This window comes from Chrysemys picta, chromosome 1, assembly GCF_011386835.1.
Source record: "Chrysemys picta bellii isolate R12L10 chromosome 1, ASM1138683v2, whole genome shotgun sequence".
Lineage (NCBI taxonomy): Eukaryota > Metazoa > Chordata > Testudines > Emydidae > Chrysemys > Chrysemys picta.
The window spans coordinates 148,502,536-148,519,277 of record NC_088791.1 but is presented as its reverse complement, the minus strand read 5'-3'; the positions used below and the strand labels follow the sequence as shown (position 1 = coordinate 148,519,277).

General features: G+C 39.1%; 1 protein-coding gene across 12 annotated transcripts in view; it reads left to right on the top strand.

Annotated features, from left to right (window-relative positions):
• STXBP5L (syntaxin binding protein 5L) overlaps positions 1-16,742 on the top strand; it is a 398,900-nt gene that overhangs the window by 14,830 nt on the left and 367,328 nt on the right. For all 12 annotated transcript variants that reach the window (XM_065586857.1, XM_005292701.5, XM_065586846.1 and 9 more), the window contains exon 2: positions 14,633-14,730. In XM_065586857.1, coding sequence (XP_065442929.1) covers positions 14,633-14,730 — 98 coding nt within the window. The remainder of the gene's footprint in view (positions 1-14,632; positions 14,731-16,742) is intronic.

Below are 16,742 nucleotides of genomic sequence, written 5' to 3'. Positions count from 1 at the left end.
AACATTAATGTTGCAAATTGAAGCACCCAAAAGTCTGGAACCTGACACCTCTGTCCCCTTGCTTGTATGCACTACAATCTAGTCTTTAATATATGATCATGTATTATTATTTCCTCAGGATATCTGCCTGATTTAGGACCAGATCCTCAACTGATGTAGATCGGATTTGCACCGAGGATCTGGACCTTTGTATACAGGTTGGATGGTGCACTGAGAATGAGTCAGCTGTTCAATATTTATTTTTATGCTCCTTATTCAGTGAGAAATCCTCTGCCTCATTCACTGTACATCATGCAGACTGCATGCTAAATGAGTTGCAGGTCCTCTGATGTTTTCCTCATTCACCACATACCATCTGTCCTGTACATGGAAGGACTAAATATACTTTCAGTAAACACCTGTGTAAATTTGGTTTTACTCCAGATTTACACTGGGGTAATTGTAAATAGAAATGGATAAAAAATAAAGCACAAATCTGTAAGACCCCTGTTTCATTCACTAATGTATCCCTGCCTCAGATATTGTATACTGTTTAGCCTGCACACAGGGTGAGTAAATGCAGGGATAATAGCATGTGGTCATGTACATAAAGATCTGATTCTCCGGCACCTTGCACATTATGTCCTTACATCTGTAGTGAGATTGCAACATGAGGATAAAACATTTTCATTCTGATTTGGTAGCATTTTATATTTACTTTGCATGGATGTAAATGACTATACAAGTGGAGAGACAGTGGAGAATCAGCCTTAAGGACTGTATCATAATGCACATGCAAAAGGGTTAGAGCTGGAGTTAAGATTGTGTGAGCAAACTTAATCTTGGTTTTTACTTGACTTTTGGGTGCATCACTTTCCACCCTTAATGCGCTCTTATTTTTTGTATGAAATTTCCTAGGAATTTGTAAAAGAATGTTTATAAAAACAAAGAAATTCTATTATGTGAAACTCTTTTGTATATAGCAGTAAAATGCTATGTCCTGCACAAAATGTGTGCTCTTTGACCTAGATCCTGGAGTTGTGTCTGAAGCAACGTGAACGTGAAGAGCACAAAGGTGACGGTAAGTCACTTTTATAAACTTCCCTAATCCTGGAACTTTCAGAGCACCAGTTCCGTCCCTGCATAAAGTAGAGCAGCCTCAGGGCTGCTCAACTTTGTACTAGTTACCAATGGCTCCTATGGCTGTTTTGGTAGTCAGGGACTGGTAACGCACAGGATTGTCCCAGCTACACAACTTCTCTCCTGGACATGCTTCCCGTGCCAAGGGTTGGGACTGAGTTGTGCCTTAGGAACCATTATGGGAATGCAGGGTGCTGGATCCACTGGCTTTCCAGCTGCTTTGCAGTGCTATAAAGTAGAGGTATAAAGAAGCCATAGAAAGGCCATGTTCCATTCACTATTCATCTTGCGTGTGATGAGGCATTATCAAACATTATATAAATGAAATTCCATATCCACCGTTGAAGATCATAAAATTGCACTCAAATTACATGCAGTGGCAGTGCTAGTAGAAAGTTGGGAGCTGATTTAATTGTACAGAGCTAAATTCAACTGATAGTATTTGTGTAGAATAGTACTCTGTGAGTAACCACGTTGCAATGAATAGAGCTGTTTGTGGAGTAAGGTACTACTCGTTGTGAGTAAGGCCTGTAAAATATGTTCCATAACAAAATTTCACTGGAACACTGATAAGCACAAACCCAACCTATAGATTATCTCTCTGTCAAATTTCATCTTAGAGCCTTCCTGCTGTGGTGCTAGAGCTTTTCAAAAAAGGTGGCAAAAACATTTTAAAACAATAGAACCCCTATTTTATGAACTGGATTGAGGAGTTTGTAAAATAGAAAATTTAATAAAATAGAACATCTCAAAATTACAGTAGGTACAGTGCATAAGTCGCAGTATGGTGCACTACATCACTTTCTTCTTGTCCTTCAAACCACTACAGAATGATTTCCAGTGCATTGAAGGCATTGGGACATTAAGGGATGTTGACTTATTTTGCATTGACTTTGATTTTATATGATTTTTTTTTATGGGGGGCAGCAAAATAGTTGGTCATTCATAAGATGGATATTCATAAAATCAAGGTTCTAGTATAATAGCAGAAGTTCTTTCTCAAGTATCTTCAGACACAAAAATAGATGAACTATTTCAATTGAAATATTTTAAACCTCCCACCAGCAATCAAAACACCTACCTTTGGGCAAAGATCAGCTCTGGAAAATTTCATTCCCAAATATGAAAATTTTGGAAAGTTGTAAGCAATTGAAAAAAGACCCTTTAAAAATGGAAAGACGTAAGCAGCGTAAACTATAGGTGATGCTTTGTATTGAAAATTATAACTGCAATGAAGCTAGACTTGTTTTACTTCTAGTTAATAAACTTCCATCACCTTATTTTTGGTGTTCTGAGTGGTGGTGAAGAAGAGACAGGAATGTTTCCTGTTAAAACTTACAGGAATGTTGAATATTTTACAGTTCTGGTAAATATCTGCAGACTAGCTCTCCGTTTTACAAATGTTGCTCTGAACACAATGTAGCTTCTGTTTTTAGATTATTATGGTTAGTGCTGCAACAACAACACAAATCAATATGAACTACTACTTGAACTGCTTTGACTTAGGGCCAAATACACAGTCCCCATTTTGAGATAATGGGCCAGATCTAGCCCCAATGAAGGCAATAGAGTTATGCCTGGTTATACAAGGTCTGAATTTTTCCCAGTGGGATTTTTACATAAGGAGTGAGGACCCAGGCCCAGAACCACAACTGCAGGCACTGCAACACTGAACATTGCAAGGTCTAACTTTTAGGCACGTACAAAATCATTGGAACAAAGCTGCAATCCACCAAGCCTGAGTTAGGCTTGTTTTCTTCCAAGTCATTGATAAAAATGTTAAATAGCACAGGGCAAAAAACTATTCTCTACAGGATCCTGCTAGAAACACATCCATTTGAGGATTCTCCATTTACAATTACATTTTGAGATCTATCAGTTAGCCATTTTTTAATCCATTTAATGTATGACATATCAATTTTATCTTTCTAGTTTTTAATCAAAATGTCATTCAGTACAAAGTCAAATGCATAACAGAAGGCTAAGTACATTACATCAGCAAACTTTATCTTCTCTCATCAAAAAAATATCAAGTTAGTTTGACAGGATCTATTTTCCTTAAACCCATGTTGATTGACATTAATTATATTACCGTCCTTTAATTCTTTATTAATCATTCTTTATCAGCAACTCTTGTTATCTTGCCCAGGATTGATGTCAGACTGACAGGCCTGTAATTATCCAGGTTATCCTGTTTGTCCTTCCTCATTCCACACATAATTTGGTGGGGGTATGAGGACAAGAAATAGTAATGTGGGGTTGGGAGAGAGAGAATGAATGATTATATAGTCTTAGGTTAGGGCAACCACCTGTGAGGTGGGAAACTAAGGGTCCAGTTCCCCTACTCCAGTGGTTATTTATACGCAGTGGAAATGCTGAGGAGAGACGGAGGGAGACCTATATCAGAATATCTCATAGTCCAGGAGTTAAAGCACTCTCCTGGGAGGTGTGGGAGACTGCTGTTCAAACCCTTTCTCCCCCTCTAGTGGTGGGGAAGATTGAACCTGAGTCTCCTACATCTCAGGTGAGTGTGCTAACCTCTGGGCTAAAAGTTATAAGGTGTGTACCACCGCTGGCCAGATTTTTGAATGAGGCCCAATCCAGTAGACATGCTTAGAGGCCGCCTACGCGCTTGGGCCCTATTAATGATAGGAGCGCCTCCAGTTTGTGTAACACCTTGACAGATCGGCATCTGGTCGCAGCGTGCGCCCCCAGAGGCAGAAACTTAAGTATCTAGGGAACTTGTCCAGGAAAAATAAAGGCACATACAGGGTTAGGTGGCAGCCTAGCTGGGTTTTTGTGGATTGTAGTGTTGCCTAAAACCGGGACTTAGTTATCTAAGTCTGGGACTTTGGTGTCTAAGTATCTTAGTGGATCTGGGCCCCAGTGCTTTTCTACAGTTTCACTGGCACTAATGGGAGTATGTGGTGAAATGTTCATAGAAGGGAAACAGTTGCTCTGTGGCATACTCCTTCCTATTCCAGCCCCGTTGGAAGTTCCTCTGTAAGTACATTGGAATGGTGCACTGTTGGTTGGGGGTAGAGGAAAGGTGGGAAGGGATGATCACTCTCCATGACCTTGTGTCCTTGAAAATCTCCATAGAGGGTAATACTTGCCCAGCAAAAATTATCTTTCATGGGTTACCCTGCTTACACTGAAACCCAGATGTATGGTGAATGTGGCAACTATGGTGTTGTTATTGCCAATGGTGGCACAGATTTAGATGGAGTTTAACTGGCACAGGGAAAGCCCAGGGAATAATGCAGAGGTTCAGGATCAATGGAATTTCTTTGAGCATCTTGGCGCATCTGTGGATTTGGAGGTCTGAGTCTCCAACCCATTCTGTATGTGAAAAACCCTACCATAGCTGAAAGAATAGTGTGTAGGAAATTACTGTCTGAAATTCCTAAAGCCTTATTCTTCACTGCCTTACACATAGTGTGAGCATTTGTATTGCTGCAAACTGGGGGTAAAATATGACCAGTTTGAATTGGTAGTGTTCTGCTCTCAGTTTGCACAGGTGAAAATGACTATCCTGAGGAAGGACAGAGAATCAGACTCCTGGAGTTTCTTGGTTTTATATGAATTTTTCTCATATAGAGAAGATTCTTGAGTAAGGATTGTAGGATTTTTCCTTTACTGTTGTGACTGGTTTTAGGTGTTTGGTTTTTTAAAATAAATTACTTCACTGAAAGATGTAGTTTTATATCACCACCCCTTTCAAGGGCCAAAATAATATGAGGGGGTGAATTCAGAATTTATTTAATGCCTTGTAGAAGTACAGTGTGTTAGTAATAAAAATGTTTTGATGAGCCAAATATACTGTATGTAGACTTTTTGGAAACAGTCAAATGAAAATGACATATTAGAAAAAAAGATCAGCTTGATATGAATTTTTGTAATGTTATTTCTTTTATTTTTTTTGAAGTAGGATTATTACTGAATTGTATCAAAAACATTTGTTTATATAGTTATATGAAAGTGATGTAGCACATGTTAAGGTGCTTGTTTCCAAGGAAAAAGGGCTCTGCATGTACATAATACAAAAAAATTAATTGTATGATACAGGCTCATTTGTTGATTCAAATGCTAATAACATACCTGTGAATTCTTTACGTAAACATAATTGACAATGTTTCATAATTGATATTTATGAAATCAAAATGGTAAAAGTCTCAGTTTAAAGTCTAGTTTTGTTTTTCAGTCAAGAACAGAAGTTTCTCACTATTCTTTAGTGTTTCGTTGAATAACCTTTTACAATGCAGTTTTTTTTTAATTGAATAAGAATTCAGAAGAGAAAAAAGCTTAAAGTGTGGTTATACACTGAAAAGTGGCTATGTAAATATCATGACACCTTCCCCTCAACAGATCTGCTCCCAGGGTATACCCGAGTCAGATCTTCTGATTTCAGTGACTAAAATAATTTCCCCCTGAATTCTACTCCTATTAGCCCTGCAGAGTCAGAGTCAATAGAACTAAGCGAGAGTTAGCTGGGTTCTGTTTCTTAAAGACAGCAGCAGTGTTCAACCTGGGAGTCCGCAAACTATGTCTGAGATTTCCAAAGAGATCCACACCTCCATTTGAAATTTTGTAGGGGTCTGCAAATGAAAAAAGTTTGAAAACCACTACTTTAGTGCATCATCAACTGAATTGTTTACTAAATTCCTCACAGTTACACCTGTTCAAGCCCTTTGAAAACAGTGTTATTAACAGCTTAATTTTGCCTTGCAGAGTTTTGATTACTAGTGATGATGCATGAGAAGGAAAGAACCCAGCTTTTTTACAAGTAAAAAAAAAAATCTCTTTACCTGTAAAATGAGCACATTTGATATGGAAATCAGGGTGACATTAAGCATAGAGCCTCACAATTGCAGTTTTCGGCCACTTTTAAAAGTAGAAAAGGATTTTATTGCATTAAAAACAGTAAGTGACACGTTTTGGAAAAAGTAGAAAACAGGCAATATTGTGCTTCATTGATCTGTATGGGGAGGGGACCCTATGTGAGCCAATATCTTCCTGTCCATATAAAGATTAGGGTTAGCTGAGTTTGTGGCATTGTACCTTCCCTTCACCTAGACCCTGCAAAGGTTCCTGGTCCTGGGATCTGTGAGGTGGGAGGGTCTCAGAGCTTGGGCTCCAGCCTGAGCCCAGAAGTCTACACTGCAACGAAACAGCCTCACAAACCTGCGTCGGCTGGCATGGGCCAGCCATGAGTGCTTAGTTGCAGTATAGACATACCCTGAGTGAGCAGGCAGAAGGGGATGAAGGGCCAGGGGTGAAAATCATGTTGTCCCTCTTTCAACTACACAAATAATCCGCTTAGAAGTTAATACAGACTGTGGCTATATTAATTCCTGAATGGACTCTCCTTTGCAATGTGGAAACTCCATTTAAAGGAATTACAGGGGCAGCAGCCATCAGGAAGCAGCCCCTGTCAACCATGCCAACAGGGAGTGTGGGGGAAAGCTTCAAAGGGCCAGAATGCAGCAACATATAGACACAGGCTCTGTATAGTTTGGCTTTGTCCAGTAGCAGATTCCTGAGATCTCTGGAGATCTGCTGGTTCAGGGTCCTTGCCCCCAAAAGACAAATGTGGAGGAAAACTCCATGATGGAGGGATACCTTCTGAAAGCTCCTGACACTATGCAGTTTTCTTCCTAGAGGCATGATTTGGCACCTGGTAATGTCCATTTCCCAAGTACTGTATGTTTCTTGAGACATTCTAGATTTGCTCTTGTGTTTTTTAATCAGCTATATAAACTTACTGATTTGAACTGGATTTGTATTATTTTAAAAAATTATTAAAATAACTAAGAAATATTTTACTAAAAATGGAAGACCACAGTTCATTAGAATACAGAATTAATAAGTGCCACATATAATTTTGATACTTATCTCCCCCCAACCCCCAAATAATCAAGGCTTTATGTTAATGGTACATAGATTAAAGATGAGTTACAAATTAGTTCTTATTGAGGCTCATATAAAATTCAAAACAACTCTAAATGAAGTGCATTCTGATCAGTATATTTGCATTAAGTGCCAAATAACTGTTAATCTTAACAGATTTAAAAGTAGTAACCACAGTTTGCTAGCTTTCTCAGGTAGAAACACTATGGAGTTTAGAGCACATAATATTGTAAATTCACGTAGTACAACTAGAGCTGAACCATTTCTGGGAATTGTGCCGAAAGATGATAAATGCAATGGCAATCATCTTGACTCAGCAGAATGCATTTAGGATGTTACAGTTTGGTGACTGTGTTAGGTAACATAGAAATTATATGGGCATGTGATTTATACTGTTTTTACTTTTAAACAAAAACAAAAATGAAGCTAATATAATACATAAGCATAACTTTTCTTAGGCATCAGAAGGAATTCTAATAGTGACTACAAATATATTTGTTAATGGTGTCCTGTTTCATTCTTTATATGAAGCATTTGATTGAGATAGTTAAAAATAGAATATGAAACACTTTTACAGGATATACACTTCTACCTCGATATAACGCAATCCGATATAACACGAATTTGGATATAATGCGGTAAAGCAGTGCTCGGGGGGGAGAGGGCTGCGCACTCCGGTGGATCAAAGCAAGTTCAATATAACGCAGTTTCACCCATAATGCGGTAAGATTTTTTGGCTCCCGGGGACAGCGTTATATCGAGGTAGAGGTGTACTATACACAACTAATAGGTGTCAATATTATTTATTTATATATTTATGAATATTAAAAAAAGGCTTGTTATCCATGGTTTCAGTTGTCTTTGACATACACTAAAAATACAATTAAACAGTACTGATAAATCCATTACCAAAACCTTAACCTTTTGCAGTATGCTCTAATGTTCAGTTTCATAAATATATGGATTTTAAGGCTAGAAGGGACTCTTCTGATCTAGTCTAATATCCTGCAGAAATCAGGCCTCACCGAATAAAATTCCTGCATCAAGCCTAAAACTTAGTTTGAGCTATAATATATCTGTTAGGAAGATATCTAGCCTTGATTTAAAGACTTAAGTGAAGGAGAATCTACCAAATCTGTTGGTAAGCTTGCCTTTTCAGCAAGTCTTGTGCCACAAAGAACTCTCTCTCTGCTCCCTGGCAGGGTCATGCTTATGACTGCTCAGTATTGAGTATGCTAAGTGTGTAGGTTACATTACCAGATGGGGAACTGCTGCTTTGTCTGCTGGCTTTCTCTTGGCTTTTTCATTGCTTTTTGCCTTTCTGACACACAGACACATACAACTGTCATCAATCAATTCCCAGCCCCTGTGTTCCTCTGCCCGTATGGCTTAGCTTCTGCTCAGGCCTTGCTATGATGGCCTTTGAGCCATGGGCTTCTGTTGTTTCAGCTATCCCTACACAAAGGGGCATTAAATGGAAGGAGCAATTTAAGCCAAAATGAAGGGTGCTTAGTGCATCCGTCAACTTTAACAAGGTCTTTGGTTGATCTAAAGATTACAGATATGCTTGGTTAAAGTCGATGGGTGCAGTTACAGAATGGGAAAAGGAACAAAAATGTAAACATAGTTCAGTTTGGTGCATTCTGTGGCAGACAGGAATAAAGGAAAAGTGGGGAAGGGGCAAAACCCAATGTTTTTTTTTAAAATGTCAAATGTTTCAGTTTCGACAAGAAACTGGGAAGCATAAAAAAAACCTCAGATCATTTCGTTGTCCCGAGAGGAAGCCTGGAGTGTTCTCAGCATTGTCTTGTGTCTCCTTTGTCTTGGGATGGAAGCCCAGTATTGATTTGCTCCCTCTCTCCACCTCTTGTGGGCAGTGAGTAGAGAACTCAACGGGGCAGGTCCAGGCACAAAGACACATCGAGGAAGGAGAGCATGGCTGAGCTTGGCTCCACCACATGTAGCAATGTACTGTTTTAAAGCCCCCTTTCACCTCTGCATTCAACATCAATAAAAGTAATAATACTTGATATTTATACATTTCTTACAAAGCTTGGTAAGAGCATCCCTGAAGCACAAAGGCCCTAATTCATAAATTCATCCCTGTTCAGCAAAGTACTTAAGAATAGGCTTATTTTTAGGTAATTGCTTAAGGCCTGTTCACATCAATAGGATTTAGCATGTGCTTAAAGTTAAGCATGGGGCTTAAGTGTGTTGGATAGGGATGGATTTAAGCATGTGCTTAAATACTTTGCTAAACTGGGTTCAAAGAGTGTAAGTGACTTATGTAAGGACACAAAGCATGTTGGTGGCACACTGGAAATAGAATCTACCATCCTGACTCGTAACCCTGGGCATCATTATCCATTTGAAACCCTCCCCCCCCCCCCCCCCAAAAAAAAAAAGTATTTTCTCAAATAATTACACACCTGAATAAATCAGTCCTGCTTTCAAATTTTACCCCCAAAATGTTTTATCTAGAAAATATTAACAAAACTCCAGGCTTCTATAAATTTTACATTATTAGACAGATTACACATGGACAGTTTCTGAGCATATACTGTGTTACTTCATGGAAACGCTTTACAATTTTAAGTCTGTATTTTCTGGAGTTATTTATGGAAGATCAAAAATACTTTGAAAGGAAATAGCTTTACAAGCTAATATATCTTACCATAGGACAAGAGTTATTAAAGCTATCATCACTGTATAAATAATTATATTGTTGCATGCACACTAAATTCTAGTGGGATTTTGTTGCTACAGCTACAAAAGAATCTGATTACATCTCCTGTGTAGCTTAATTGAACTGAAATGACTGTGTTGTGTTCTATACAGTTTTGGTAATGTTTCAGTTTTATGAGTGAAACGCTGGCAGACCCAATTAATCTTATCCTACGTAAGTCTAGATAATTTATTTGCATAAAGAATATTAATTAGATGTACATGCATATTGGTGGGGTAAAGTTTATTCCAACTCATTGCCTTTGAAAAAGGAATTCAAAATGCTGAAGAAGCATTTTGGCTAAAGTTGTATCCTCAACTTGGTTTGTTTTGTTTAGAAGAAAACATTGTATATATTTGGTATACAGTAGATGTGATCTGAGGAGCACAGGTACTGCTCCATTCTTCTGCCTCCAGGGATCAAGATGCCAAAAAGGCAGCAGAAGGTGGGATTATGTGGCGAGAAGCCCCATCTCCTCACTGCCTTCTCTGTCACCCTTTTTGGCTCCTTCTTTCATGGCAAGAATAAGTAGTGCCTACAATCCACAGAGCACAGGCTGCTATTTTAGGATTCCCTTTGTGACCCGCTGTCTGCTATTTAAATAGTTTAATCATGTACATGATTTCTAGTTTTGTGGTATTTTCTTATTCTAGTATCAGTAGTTTAGGGCTTGTAACAGGGTCCACGACCCGGCCGTCTTCCTGGGGCCCACTTGCTCCCCCAATAAGGCTCAGAGAGGCTTCAGGGTTGTGCAACACCTGTGTCTTTATTTACTTAAGGTTATCCCACCACCAGTATCTGTCTATATACAAGCTTTACAGGATTAGTCAGCTCCTTTACTGGCAGAGTCAGCCTTCAACTAGGAGGCCTCCAGTTCCCTCCCTGACTGACTTCTCCCTGGCTGCCCCCCAGCCTTCTGGCTCCCTCCCAACCTTTATAGCCCTTGGCTTGTCAGGCCAGCAGGTGTTGCCAATCCTCAGGCTGGCATCAGGCCCTTTCCATCTGCCCCAATCTGCTTCCCCTGATTGGAGCAGACTAGGCAGGGACTAATTAGGTGCTTTTGCACCAGCACCCTGCTACAGGGCTACACTGTGCCTGTTAGGCACAGCCCAAAGTATGGGGTAGAGTGCAGCACCAGCCGACATTCTTCTGCCTCTATAAGTTAACATGCTCTTGTACTACTTCACCTTCTTACCTCCGCAAGAGTTCTTAAGAAAATCAGACAGGATTCTGGATTCCATATTACTGGTTTTCACGTAGCCTCATTAATTTGGTTGGTTAGATCTCTGACTGTCAGTGGCTGGAGCCCAAGACAGCCTCCCCCTCCATATGACTGGAGTTGTTCAAGGAACTGCTATCTGTAGGAATTTGCTACATCAGATAGCAGTTTTTTACAATTCCTTACATATGAGTAACTGCTACAGGTAGCAAAATTCTTACATGTAGCAGTTTCTCGCACTACAGGCATACTAAATAAAAACTACCCCCCAAAACTTGCAACCAGGGTCTGGCGGCCACGGCAGTGCCAAGGGAGGCTGAGCCTCCCCTGGCCTATTATACCCATCGCTGACGGGGACCCCTCTCACGAGCTCTTCCTGAGACAGGCAATAAACTTCCTTCTTTGTTTAGGAATGATAGTCTGTCTCTGCTCAACATGAGGGAAAGGGCTTCTAATCGAGGTACTTTCTCATGCCAAAGAAAAATGGAAGGTGGAGGCTGGTTTTAGTTTTAAGACTACTAAACTAATTTTGTAAAGTCTCAGAAGTTCGTGATGATGACTCTGACAGCTATAATTTCTTCACTAAATTCAAGGATTTGTTTTTGTCCCTCAACCTACAAGATGCATATTGCCATATAGTGATACACCCATCTCACAGAAAATAAAACAAACATTTGTTACAGACCAGGATCATTTAAATACTGAGTCTCCCCTTTTGAATCACCTCAGCTCCAAGAGTGTTTTCAAAGGTTCTAACAGTGGTGGCCACTTACCTTCATTGAGAGACGATTTAGTATTCCTGTATCTCGATGATTGGCTGTTCATGGGTCAGTCTTATGAAAGAATGCTGTCAGCCACTCAGAGGCTTTTTCTCTGTTCCTGGAATTGAGTCTTCAACTTAATGTAAAAAAATCCATGTTGACCTATACAGAAAATACAGTTTGTGACCAGGGTTCCAGTGGGGGCCAGGTATGGTCACTCAATTAGGGTGAACTGCAAAGAATGGGGCAGACAATCCCCATAAAGCTGGTGGATATTTCAATCCTTAGATTTACCAAGCCAGCATACAACAGCATTTTTATTACCTTACTGGTTACTCAGAAGTCCAAACAACACAGTTCCCTTAAAGTGATCCAACCTGAGGCCTCCATCTAGGTACTTAAGTTAATTATGATGATTTCTGAAAATCGTATTTCATCATATAAAAGAAAAAGTTCTACCAATACAAAAGGATCGGACACATTACCTCCCAGGTTATTGACTATTCCAGATCATACCCAAATACATGCTGACAGCCAATTCTTATTAACTAAACTAAAATTTATTAAAAAACAAAAGAGAGAGGAAATGGTTAAAAAGATCAATATACATACAGACATGAGTTCAGTTCATGGAGGTTTAGATTCATAGCAGAGATGGTAAGCTTTATAGTTGCAAAGAGTTCCTTTAGAATTCAGTTAATAGATTATAGTCCAATGTCCAAATCTCATATTCAGGGCGTACCAGCATAACTGGGACCTCAGTCTTGCGACTCAAACTTCCCCTGATGAAGCTTAAGCAGATCTGAGATGACAGAATCAGGATCCAAGGTTCTTTTATACAATTTCATGTCCTCTTTGGCAAGTTGAGAGTTTTCTCTGGGACCAAAAGGTAATTAGGATGACTTTGAAGGAGGTCCATCACCGGTATACCTCTACCTCGATATAACGCTGTCCTCGGGAGCCAAAAAATCTTACTGCGTTATAGGTGAAAACGCGTTATATTGAACTTGCTTTGATCTGCTGAGTGCGCAGCCCCACCCCTCTGGAGTGCTGCTTTACCGCGTTATATCAGAATTCGTGTTATATCAGGTCACATTATATTAGGGTAGAGGTGTACTTAGCTACAGAAATAACATAAGTCAATTTGCTTGTGCCTCCACCATTCATACTATATTTCAAAGAGAGGTGAATACCAAGAATATCCTGTGTTTACATTCATTAAATGCTAGGATGTTCTTCTGATTTCTGAACTATCAGAATACAGCATTGACAGGGACTGTTGATTACATTGTCAACCTTACTCATACATATGTAAATACACAAACATCCCTCCACATGTCTTTTGAGGGTTATTTATGAATGAAAAGTCGGACTTTTTACACCATAAGAACACTGGGAATAAAAAGAAAATGCTAAAAATATGGACACAAATGCAGAACAGGTTTTATAAAATCCTTGACCTTCCAGGCCTCCAGATCGAAGGGAAACTCTAGCCAGGAAAACCCTACAAGAAAATGTTATTGGTACTGGAATTGCTGGAAATGAAAAATATATTATCTTCTTCAGAGAGAACTTTTAATTATTAACAGCAAAAATAAGCCAGTGCAGGATCATGCTTTCTTCTCACAGTGAAGGAAATGAATGCACAAGAACACAAAAATCCCGGTTATCAAGGAAGTCCGTGAAATAGGCAATGGGGGTCGGGGGTGGGGACCAAAGAGCAGAGACAGTAGAGAATATTGCCCCAATTCAAAATCTTGGTGGTCCTTGAATGTTTGATGACAGCTGTGGATTTGTATTGCCCAATATTCCAACTCGGGCTGGGATACTGAAAACCACGCTGTTTGTTTTGAAGTAATGCTGCCATAGACGTGGCAAAGCAGACCTCCCAACCAAAGAGAGTCTGGAACCAGAGTGATTGAAGTCTTTGTTAAATTTCTACATCACCGACAATAATTAGTTACTATTGTACATCTTTGTAATCATGATTATGGCAGCAGCATCTCTCTCATCAACATAGGTTAGATTTTTGCAATTTGGGGACTAAGCAGTAATGAGGCCAATGTTCTTCAGAAGCCCTATGGCAGGAGTAGTTAATTTGCTATAATTTATTAAACATTTTGTTTTCGTTTTTGTGCAGTAATTCTCAACATTTCCCCTACAGGACTCTTTTTTCCATACTGTAATCTATCTGGGGCATTTCTCCCACTTGGCAACATCAGAAGGGCAGATTCCTCACCTCCTCCTAAAACATGTTCACAATATCCAGTTTAAGGGCTATGTTGCTATTGTTTCAGCGTGTCTGAAGATTCAGGCATGCATTACTCACCAGTTTATGCTCAGTTCACTTTTTCAAGTTTATCTCTGCAACTATTAGGACTAGAAACATTAATATATTTTAATTAAAGGATAAGAAAAGGAGGATGATTGTGTCCCTCCTGAAAACTGAAGTAGACCCCTACTTTGAGAACTCCTGTTCTAATTCCATTTCCTTTCTGTTGCTCCTGTTTGTGGCAGTGTTTTGAGGCACCATTTCATGTAATGTCATCAGTTGGCATCTAGGGCTGTCTTTGATAGTGTGAAAGAATATCTATACAGCAAATGAACAACATGTACCAGTTTTCATTCATACATATTTTGTCATTTCCTTTGTTACTATAAATATATATAAAATCAATGATATTACTGGGTAAAATACGTAACTTAAAATAGCTTTGATGAAAAATAAACGGTATGGTTCTAAATAGAATATCCTTCAAAATAGGTTTTTGATAAAATGTATTATGAATAATACAGTTTTGATCAATTTGTAGATTCTACTTATATGCAGTTGATATGTATAGTGTATTTAATGCTACAGGTCCTATACTTTAATTGTGTTTGTTTGCTCTATTTCAGACGGTTCGCCATGGTTTTCCTTATTTGCCCACTGCCTTAGCTTTTGACCCAGTTCAGAAAATTCTGGCTGTGGGGACAAGAACAGGAGCCATACGAATGTATCCTTTCTTATTCAAAGTCTTTACGGTTTCTGTACTTTTGATACTGTAGTGACACGAATCAGCTTCATTCCACAAACACTCAGGTAAGATACATTTTATAACATTAAATTCTGATATGTTTTACTTTACTGTTTAGACTGGAAAAATTATCTGAAAAAAGTTGTAGTTTTCTGGAATTGATATTGGCTTATTAATGTGACTAAGGATGACATTTCACGCATGAATTACTGGCTTATGAATAACACTGGCTAATACATAGTTAATTTTTATGCTCCGTATGTGAAAGTGGAGGGATTTAAAAACAGTAGGTTAGGTTCCAAACAAGAATACATATGGGGGAAATTCTTTTAGATATTTTCATTCTCCGTGAGTTTTTTCAAAAGTGAATATCCATTTATAAAATTGGGCATTGTTACAATAATATTTTGCCTTGATGTTTTGATGTTTATAATTTAATATGCATAACTCCTCAACTCTCAGTCTTGAGCCTAGGATACTTTTGGAACTAATTTTTACAAAAGATTAGGATGACCATGAGCCTCACTGGGAGGGAAAGAGAAAGAACTGGAGATCTCCTTTTAATATAAATTTAATTTTGCAAAATGTTCAGATAACATATTGATGAGTGTAGTAGAAATGTTGCACTACCGATAGATAAAATTAGTCAACCTGTCAACATACGGAAAAATTCAATACAAAAGAAATGAAAATTCAAACATGGTCTGATTTTTGAGAATCTAAAAAGTACATTTCAAAGTTCTAAATTACAGGATGTTCCTCTGAACACATTTCTCAATTTCTCAAGGCCCAAATAGTTCCACCAAACGGATACAGGTCAATAAAGGAGAGACAAGAAAAATAGTGCAGGAGAGTTAAAATGTTATGGGTTTGATGTATTTAATAGAAGGGGTTTTTTTTTTTTTGTAACCTCAGTTTACAGGTTCAGCACTTCTGCTGTAAATAATTGGCAATAAGTGAGAACATGAATGCCCTGGTCCTATGAACTCTAACACATAAGCTTAACTACAACCCAAGAGGATTTCAGTTTTAAGCTTCTCAATACTTGTGCACATTATATACCCCTATAAATCCCAGGTTTGAAACTGAAAGATATTTTATGAAGTATGGTCAGTTTACTCTATACAGATTCTTCTACTCTCCCCATCACCATGGTGCCTACGAGTCTAGTGACAGCAGAGGCAAGGTGCAAATAAAGTGAAAACCGTTTATTTGGAAACTCAGCCAGTGTCTCACGTAACACATTTAGCAACCAGGACTTTGATTCCTCACATCTTAGAGTGCTCTTGTGCTCAATAAATTTTATCCTCAAAGGCCTTGATGTTTTTCCAATATAAGCCTTCCAGAAGGACAGTAAACCAGTTATACCACAAAGTCTGTGCTGATGGTGATTCTGCTCTTAATATAACATTATTTACCTCAATGAGGTAGATAGAATATATCCCATTGAACACATACGTTTCTGGCATGGAAAATCTCTGCATGTTCTGTACTTCTGACAGACCACAGCTCAAATGGTCAAATTATACTCTGCTATGGAAGGGGATTAGAGCTTTACCTCTGGAAGTTTCATTTACACTGTCGCCTCAGACTACTGAGCCCTTTGCCCTCCTCTTTCCCCCACCCCAGCAGCCAGGCTCTTGTAGGAGCTATGCTGCTATTGGCCAGGCACCCTATGGCTACATAAAATTCCTGCTCTAAGGAAAGTGCAGGTGCAGAGCCCAAGTTAATGCTTCTTTCAAGCAGTGGTGTAGCTAGGAGTGGAAATTTGTGTGGGCGGGCAGAGTGCCAGCTCAGCGTCTCCCCCAACACCACACCCTCTTCCTAGCCCTGGTGCTTCCAGAAATGGCTTCGCCTGCCAAGCTGATAATGCACATGGAGCGAGGACCCCACCCTCATGCTCCAGTGTGGCTGACTGCTCGGCTAAAAAAAGTTCCCCCCCTTCGGGCTGAAATTCCCCACATTCCTTAAGGCAGAGATGGGGGATAATA